This window comes from Malania oleifera, chromosome 13 (genome assembly GCF_029873635.1).
Source record: "Malania oleifera isolate guangnan ecotype guangnan chromosome 13, ASM2987363v1, whole genome shotgun sequence".
In the NCBI taxonomy this organism is placed as follows: domain Eukaryota; kingdom Viridiplantae; phylum Streptophyta; class Magnoliopsida; order Santalales; family Ximeniaceae; genus Malania; species Malania oleifera.
Genome location: NC_080429.1, coordinates 12,636,694 through 12,646,886, shown reverse-complemented (window position 1 = coordinate 12,646,886; position 10,193 = coordinate 12,636,694). Strand labels below are relative to the sequence as shown.

At 35.2% G+C, this 10,193-nt stretch overlaps 1 protein-coding gene across 1 annotated transcript; it reads right to left on the bottom strand.

Annotated features, from left to right (window-relative positions):
- Positions 1-5,370: 5,370 nt before the first annotated feature.
- On the bottom strand, positions 5,371-7,307 carry LOC131145475 (uncharacterized). The gene has a single exon (XM_058094566.1). The coding sequence runs from the start codon at positions 7,098-7,100 to the stop codon at positions 5,709-5,711; it is 1,392 nt and encodes a 463-aa protein (XP_057950549.1). The 5' UTR covers positions 7,101-7,307; the 3' UTR covers positions 5,371-5,708.
- Positions 7,308-10,193: the final 2,886 nt, after the last annotated feature.

The following is a 10,193-nucleotide window of genomic DNA, read 5'->3' as shown; positions in this document are numbered from 1 at the left end:
AATTTGAAAATCTATAAACATAAGTTTATTATCATAGACAATTCCATTTGAATATGTACGTAATAACACAATTATATATGTGCATAATTGATTTGATTTGATTTTTCAAATAAATTAATATGCATGTATGTGCATTTTCACGCCCCAAGCTTTTTTTTTTTATTACATAGGAACTCCATCCACCAACGAGCCCTTCGGACCCCTTGGTGCGGCACCAAACCTACGGCATAGCGTCCTCCGTCCTCAGGTCTCGCTGATCAAGATAAAGTCCGAATGCGGACACGACTTATGTGCATCAGTTGGATGTTCGGCCGACCCGACTCTCGGGACACATCTTCATTACCATCTACGGTCCCCGCTGGCTCACAGAAAACCTCTCACCATCCACGGTCTTCACTGGCTCACAAAACGAACTCTCACCATCCACGGTCCTCGTTGGCTCACAGAATAAACTCTCACAATCCACAAGTATCACTGGCTCCGTGAGTGTATTTACCTGAAATTGAACCCCCAATGCTCCTACTTACTTGCTGATATCTTTCCACCACGTCATGTCGTGGGAGCTTGTCATGCCCCAAACTTGTTAGGGTCTAAGGTGGGTCTTTCTATAAAAAAATTGTACAGGTGACCTAAGAAATAGCAATAACATAAATGAATAAAACCTTATAAACTTTTTATACCGAAGTGCTAAATAACTGTTATAGAACCAGCTAGAAATACTTTAATATTTTTAATTTTTTTAAAATGTTAATTTTTAATGTTGGAGATACTCATGTAACACAATTATTTAGCATTCTACTATAAAAGTTTATGAGGTTTTATTTATTTCCGCTATTTCTATCACTTGTGCAATCTTTATAGAAAGACACACCTTAGACCCTAACAGGTTTGGGGCGTGACATGCATAATTATGTAATTGATTCGATTTAGATATCTCGGTGATTATATAAATATGTAATTTTAGTACTAGTTATACATATTATTTGAAATTCAAATTCATAATTATATAATTTGGATATCTTTGTACATGATTTTGTAATATGTTAATAATTTGATTCTAATATTCAAGTATTTACATAATCATACGTACATAATTGGTTTATTTTAATTATGAGTGTACGGTATTGTGCAGTAATGAGTGTACACAATCAATTGAGTGTACACAATCAGTTGGATTTGTTTATACAAATTAATTAAAATGTATGCATACATGTACGTAATTACATAATTGGTTGATTAAGATCTATTCATAATTTATAGTTGCGTACATAATCATTATATTAGTTACAACTACATGAACGTAATTACATAATTGGTTGATTAAGATCAATTCATAATTTGTAGTTGTGTGCATAATCATTATATTAGTGACAACAACCTCTTAAAATTAAACTATATAATTGATTACAAAATTAATAATATAATTCAAAAATTTATATACATAATTTTGTAATTGTGGTCACATTGGATAAATATATATATATATATATATATATATGTATGTAATTATGCAATTATTGGTCGAGCTGAGCTCTACAAACCAATTAATATACATGCATGTATGTACGTAATTACGTAACTCATTGATTAAGATGTCTGTAAGTATATTGACATGTAATCATAGTACTTGCTATAATTACCATTTGAAATCAAACTATATAATTTATTACGTAATTAATATTGTAACTCATAAATCTTTACATAATTTTACAATTATTGACACATCATTACATATATGTACGTAATTATGGAATTATGAGCATACTCAATTGATTCGATTTGGTTATGCAAATCAATTAATATGAAGACATGCACGTTCGTGACTTACGAAATTACGTACATATTTTTCAATCGAGTAATAGATCAAATAACCTCCTAAGATATTCAGCAATTAATTTCATATGCTTTAAAAATAAATAGATAAATGAATTGACCAATGTCTAAATGGGTATGAGTCATAAATAGGCCAAATATTTTATATAAAATCATAAATGGGTCAATGGGTGATAAATGATCCTACCATATTGGGTCGTTTTCGATTGTTATTTTTCTTCGTATCATATGACCTCAACTTGACAAGACATTTCTAAAAACAAGATTCACTTGCAAGAGTTAGAAACAATGAAACAAGCACAATTCACAAACCAAGTAGTTAGGAGAATAGAATTCCTAGCTTAAAAATGACTATTCCTAAACTTCACCACAGTGAAAGTGTCTAATTTTATCATATTTCATTTTGAGACATTTTTGCATTCCATTCTTAAGATAAACATTTTGTGAATAACCCTAACTTCCCCCTGCCCGTGTCCGTGTACGTGTTTCCTTAATTATTAATGAATGTAGAATCTCTCTTTAATATTAATGAATGTAGAATCAATTTGTCACATGTCTAATATTAAAGAAATAGACACACAAATACGTAGAAGAAGAGGTCTCCTATATAATTTCTCACTATCGAAAAAGTTCCAGAAGCCCTCACAATAAATCTAAGCTGCCGAGGAATGTAAATCGAGACAGAACATAATAAAATCAAAATGAGAAAACTATTCCCGATATTGCTACCATATGCCCAAACCATTCCACTTGGCTATAATGGACTTCAGTGACACACAATGTGAAAACTTCATTAGTGGAAGTACTAAAAAACCTATACTGTCATGAAATTAACACTTAAACATGGCGCCGCAGATGATTCATCGACTCCGGAATGGTGAAAATGGGGGAAAACAATTCCAAAGAGAAATGAGAAAACAATCATGAACTTTGAACCTCACAACCCGCAAATGTTCATAATTTTGAAATTGACTTCTAAGCAGCAACCATTGCATCATCTATCTACAAGCAAAAATGACACCCATATTTTACAACAACGCCATCTGAAACATCGGTGATCAAGAACTCATTACGAGTCAGATTGCACATCGCATTCCAAAATTGGACGAGTACTATGAAATAAATAAACAAATCACCAACAAAGTTTGTTTTATTAACATTTGTTGATGTTCCTATTTAAGATTTGCCATAATTGAGAATTTATCCAAGTTCAGGGTTGCATTCAAGTAATTATTGTGCAATTATTAATTATCTAAGATTTACAGCATGGGGGGACCTGCCAAGGGGCATGACAGAATCCCTGATCAATTCTGGTCCTAAACCCTAAACAAGCACATATCAAATATCGTCTGCACATATGCCTCCCCCTAACCGAAAAAGAAAAAATTGTCCTCCAACCTGGCTACTTCTCATAACCTTAAACCTTATTGCTGCAGGAAACACTGCTTCTCCGATTGGCAACAGCTTCACTTGGCATCTTCCTATCACATGATGACAATACACACATACTAAGACTATAAATAGCCCCTCCTCGTGGGAACTTTCCAAGACCTTCATAACCAACCACAGCTCTCTCTCTCACACCCCCCAACACCTCCACCACCACCCCCCAATATTGGCATTCCTCCAACATCATCCAATATCTCTTCATCTGTGGCACTAATCGGCTAATCACGCTTGAGCTTCCATGATTCTCCCTAAGAATCCACACCACAACATTCAATTCTAAAAGCCTACATACTCCATTATTTATTGTAGTTCAAATCAGTGAGTTCTTAAATATATATTATAGATGATCCCAGTACTATTTCCTTGTGCACACTTGCAGATAATTTCCATTATAACACTACTCGATAATAAAATACCTGCATAACGTGTGACTAATGGAAAAAAAAAAAAAGTTCACTATAAGCTATCACACTATGCTTACCTAAATCTAGACAGAACAAGCACCCAACAGCTTCTTTAAATACTGAGACTTTACAAGCCAAATTACTTATTAGCATTCATAGATGTCCCACTTTAAGATCAGCCATAATCGAGAACTTATCTAAGTTCAATCTTGCATTCAAGTAATTACTGTGCAAATATTAATCATCTTAGATTTACACCTTTACAGCAGGTGGGGACCTGCCACATGCACCCAAATGGATCATGGGAGCGTGGCAGGGATCCCTGATCAATTCCGGTCCCAAGATGTCCAGCCCTGCCTGGGGTTTGTCAAGGGAGACTCACCCCGCTTAATGAGCATCCATCAAATATCATCTATTGTCCTCAAACCAACCTTCCTTCTCGTGGCGAATTACAGGACCTTGATAACCATCAACAGCTCTCTCTCTCTCTCTCTCTCTCTCTCTCTCTCTCCACTCTTGGCATTCCTCCAACATCATCCAAAATCCCTTCACCTGTGTCACCCATCACTTAAGTTTCCCTAATTCCCCCAAGAATCAACTCCACAACATTCAATTCCAAAAGCCTACATATTCCACTAAATTTATAGCACTTCAAATCAGCGAGTTCTAAAATACACGTTATAGATACTCCTAGTATTATTTTCTTCTACAATCGTAGTTGTCGAATGATTTCCATTATACCACCATACTCAAAAATAAAATACCTGCATTACTTTAACTAATGACCCAAAAAAAAAAAAAAAAATCACTATAAACCATCACAAAGCCTATGCTTACCTAAATCTATATAACAAGCACCCAACAATTTAAATACTGAAACCTCACAAGCCATATCAGTTATGCCCAGAGTTAGTAAAGCACAGAAATGCTCCACCAATGTAAGCAAATTAAACCCACGTGACTGAAAGAAATCATCTGCATACCTATCAAGATTCAAGCTGACCAAAATACAAACCAAAAATCAGGTTTATCCAGAAAATATAGTTGTGTTAATTTTCAAGATGTAAATAGAAGAATAAAACATTCAATAACCTGTCATATCCACGACAACGATCAAAAAATTGAAGACTTGATTTTGAAAGTTGCCTTCAACATGAATGCAAGGCATTTGACACACAACTTGACGATATCAAGCCATTGATACATCATTATATGTGGCAAAAAACTTACTTTCCAAAATGTATTACAAATAGCACCACAAATACGAGAAACAAGGAAAAAATCTGTCTTTTGATAGTCACATAAGCACCCCAAAAAAAAAGTAGGCCCTTACACAAGTAATATAATGTCCTTTGCAGGAACAAATCATAAATTACAGACCAAAGAAATTCTTTAATCAATAGATTTATGTTCCATCCCTTTAAAGGCAGATTCTCCTATGCATTTCAAAAGTTAAAGTCTGGAACATTGCAACATGTATTAAACAAATGTAACCACGACATTTTTGAAAATCTAATTATTGATGGGCACAATTAAAAATGCACCATAGAAGTTCATTCCACCAAAAGCCAGCCCTGATTCCAATCAGTTGGTCCGCATGAAGCCAATTTTGCAATACCATCACACTACATCACTGGAAATTCTATGCTTAAAAAAATTTGGCTTTGAAATTGGTAAGGCATGATTCATCTTCCAAACTCTGTTTACTTATTCATGACTATGAACAAAAACAAGCTTAAGAATCAGAAATGTAGTCTTATCCTTCACTTTCTCATAGATGAAAACTTAGACAGCAAAAGAACCCCCCTGTCATCCTTCTAAACCTTAAGTTAGTTACAACAAGAACTAAATACAGCTACCAAAATTGACATAAAAATTCAAGAATAAGATCTCTAAAAATAGTAGGTCTCACACAAAAATTCCAAGTAACTAATCAAACAAAGTGTAAGGGGAGCATTAGAAGCACAGAACTCCTCCAAAATTGGGTGGATATCAATGGACAACACAAAAACAGCAAAGTCTTCATGAAACATACCAAATGCCACGTCGATACAGAGCAAGGCTTACTGAAGTAAATATGGACATTGCAAAAACAACCCACCAAGCCAGGAATAAAGCCACTTCTTTAGTAAAAACAGAGCAAGGAAGCAAGCCACACAGAAATTTGATATTTCCAATCATTTTACCGTCGATTTGAGACAAGGCAAGAAAGAGAAGCATCAAAACTGGTGGTCCAAAAAACTGTAGAACTGCAAGACACAAGTAGTGATTGTGCAAGAAAACTTTTGCCCTACTATAGTCCAAGTCCGGAACCTTGCTAGCATGCAACCTTTGGTACCAAGACAATACTGCTTCGTTCAAATACATTTGCAGGTTTGGGCGTATGACCATAATCTGCAAGAGACCAGAGACCAACAAGCACCAAACCCGAAACTGAACAAAATCAGACTGAGGCATACCCACATGCCCAACCAGGTTCTCTCCATTCCCTTTATTCTGATGAATGTTCTTGTTAACCAGAATTTCTGCCAATGGGTTAATCCAAAGCAATGAAGTGAATGTAGATAACAAATAATTAGCGTAAAGAAGCATCCGGGCAATCCACCCACAAGAAAAAATCGACAAATTCCAACGGAGCTGATCCGTTCCAAGCCAAAATGACCGCACAAACTTTCCTGCGGGCATGTACAAAAACCCAGCAACGCAACCAGTGAAAACAGCAAGAAACAACCTCCCAACGCCGTCAATTGATCCAAATTCAAAATCAAAAACCGAAGCAAAAATGCCCATACAAATCATAAGCCCTAACAAAAACCCTAAAACCCCAACAACAACACTCAATCGCTTCTCGGACCTCTTCGATGCGGATCTTTCGAAAGACACCTTCGCAAGCGACACAAACACCTTAAAAATGCCCAAAAACCCTAACAAAACCGGAACCAAAACTCCATTCTCCAAAATTCCAGAATCCTCCGATACATCTAAGAAATGATGAAGCAAAAGACAAGAAATGGCCGCAATTGAATAAATGAAAGCATAACGATACTCGTCGAAATAGACCCGGGTTTGGAGATGGGCCTCATCGAGCTTTAACCTGAAGATCTGGGCTTTGTCTTCATCGAATTCGAACTTTTGCTTGGATCTGCTCCTATTTTTCAGCTCCGAGTTTCCTTTGGAGGAAAGATGCTGATACCCATCAAGCGAACGCGATGAATCGGAGCTTTGAGGCCTTCGAATCGCAGCTCTGACGCCGGATTGATTGTTGCCATGGCCGACATTGTCCGGGTGAATGTAAGTGAAGAGGCCTTGGAGGACTCTAATGGGGATCTGGAGGTAGGTGAGGATGAAAGAGATTGTGAGACATAGCAAAGCCTGTAGTATCAAATTCCTGTAAGGAAGGGAGGAAAACAGCATCGTTCTGTTGAGATTTCTTAGAAGAACAGTACTTGACGACAATTAACAGATAATTTATTTGAGATCCCAGAATTTGCCATAAAAGAGCCGTTGCCCATGTAAGAAGAAATTGAAACACCGAGGGGAGGAACCAACGCAGCTCCGCTCAACATAAATTTACGTGTTTCGTTTATGTTACTTACGACTAGAATAAAAATATCACTATTCCGAAATGAATTAGAAGATAATTTGAAACTGCCCTTATATAAATTATGTAACGAAGGAATGAATTAGAAGATAATTTAAAACTGGTCTTATGTAAATTATGTAACGAACTGATTTTTTCTATCATTTTTTTTTCCTTATAAATATATACTGTGAACTGCCTTGATACCTATTATTATAAATCATACCACCATCATCACAGACCAGATAGAAATCGTAAAATTTGAAACACAGTAAACTATTTATGCAGCAGAAAGTAAAATACATATAACTACATCAATATATATAATACCATAATGTCAAAAGTTTCCCATAATATGCATATACAATCATTTGCAAAAATATCCTCAACTGAACCTAGGGACTATTCTAAAAATGACTTCCCAAAATACTTACCCTACAGACAGGGCAGTATTGTAGTCTCTTTTACTTGCGAGCCTGATCTGCTCGCTTAACTGGATCACCTAAAAAATATTAAATTACGGGAATGAGACAACGCTCAGTAAGACGAAATATACTATTACTAGTGTGTGGCAGATGAGTTTACATATTTGTAAAAACTGATTTAAAAATACTATAAATAGCTGAGACTGAGAAAACACGTATAAATAATGTGTAGTATAGTTCATACCTATGTTATTTAACATAAACTGTTTTTCTGAATTTTCTATTCATAATACTTCTAATATCTATAGGTATGTCTACAATTCCTATAAATCTGAATATATATATATATATATATATATATATATATATATATATATATATAAAATAACTGAGAAAACTTCCCTGAATGGATAATTGAAGGTCATGATTTAACCCCTCATGACAAGGTTATGCAGCCCGTAGGTGGGACCTCTCCTGGCTGGCCGACCAAGACGAGTCAATTGAACTCCGAAAGTTAGATTGGTCACCTCAACCCTAACTGACGGGGAGCCTGTCCACAATATAGGCACGATCGACTGCTGAATCCATATACTATCTAAGTTATGTGCTTACACTCTGAACTGAATATAGCTACGGTACCGTGCTCTACTGTCTAAATCTGGTCCATGAGAGTCTGATATTATATACGTAACTGATATTTTATATTACTGGTTTACCATGATTTTGAAATAACCATAATATTACAAAATTGATCTGAAAATCTGAGTAACTAACTGAATATTTAATGTATGTATATCTGTGTATCTGTCTGTGTATCTAATAAATTGGGTGTTATGGTTCTGAAATCATGGTATTTTGAAATTGCTGAAAATAAAGGTTTTTGTACATATACTGTAAATCATGTTTCTAAATATACTGTATAATTTATATCTGTATATGTACTGAAAATTCATCATTCTATTATATATATATATATATATACACCCTATGATATTTTCTACTAATATACTGTAAAACATGGTATTTGTAGCTGCATAAATACTATGCTAATTTACTATAAGCTCATGTCACATAATTTAAATAAATAAAATTACATGCTCTAAAATTTGTATTTTCTGCTATACAAATATTTTATAATCTGAATAATAATAATCTGGTAAAACATATAATTTTTACTAATAATCATACTAAAATTCCCAGCATAGCATATTTCCCTTACCTAACTATCTGAACTCTAGCTGTTATTTATAGTCTCATACGTGTGGTATTTGGAATTTCAACATCCTGAGATAATACACACATAATTTCCCAATCAAAAACTGAATTCACCTAAATAATTATCGCATACATACTTCCCCAAATCCACATATGCACAATTCCTAAACTATAATTCATATATCATTTTATCTGTGTTCCTGAAATACCACCCCCTGGGGTCCTCAACCCTTATCTGCAGGGTCCCAAAACACCATATTCCTGAAAATATAATACCTTGATTTTACTTTACAAAACTCCAGTATATTCGCATATAACACAGAATTCGGCCTCAAATGAATTGAGTAATATTGAAAATACTTAAATAATCTATTACCTTGGTTTTGGGATAGTTTCCAAACTTCTCAAATCAACATTTCGCTCCGGCTATGTTGTAGAGAATCTCCCCAGGATCACCGTGGTAGCTTCTGATCGTCGAACCGAGGAGAGACGAAGCCGGAATCTTAGAGAGAAGTTAGAGAAACCATTTTAGAGAGAGAGAGAGAGAGAGAGAGAGAGGAACGGTAAAATGAATTTTCCGTCAAAAATCCATTTTAGGGCAATATATAAAATGTTGTCCACGTGGTCTCGTCAACAAGTCACGTCACCTCGTGGATGAGTCCAAGTTGTAGTCTCGTCGACAAACGCCTACTCCTCATCGACGAGATTCAGGCCCTGAAAACGGCCCTCTTGGTAACTTCTCGTCGACGAGATGAATGTCCTCATCAACGAACCCAAGAAGGATGCTCGTCGACGAGCGCCCTGTGTTCGTCGACGAGACGCTGTAAATTCCTTTAAAATATTTGTTGTCGTCTTTTCTTTTATTATTTAACCTACTATAATTATTCAAGTCTCTACATTCTCCCCTCCTTATAAAAATTTCACCCTCGAAATTTACTATCTGTATTATCACCATCTTTGAAAGAAAATGGGCTACTTATTTTATTACTAACCCTCACTTGTAGTGGAGGAATACCGTGGTTACATTCAGGGTCCTGAGAGATTACAAATATACTCATAAAAAGAAAATTCTCCCAAAACCAAAACACTACCTATCCTATATTCTAATTTACAATTACACATTCGTCACTCTGTACTAGACAAAATAAAACTGTCACTATTTAAACTTACAATTCACTACTGTACCCCACTAAACAAGTGTGGGTATTTCTGTCTGATTTCCTCCTCAAGCTCCCAAGAAGCTTCTTCATATGCCAAAGCATCACTGAATTCTAATTCTGCATAATT

Excerpts from the sequence above, each read along its gene's own strand:
- LOC131145475 (XM_058094566.1), bottom strand. The coding sequence starts at position 7,100 with ATGCTGTTTTCCTCCCTTCCTTACAGGAATTTGATACTACAGGCTTTG.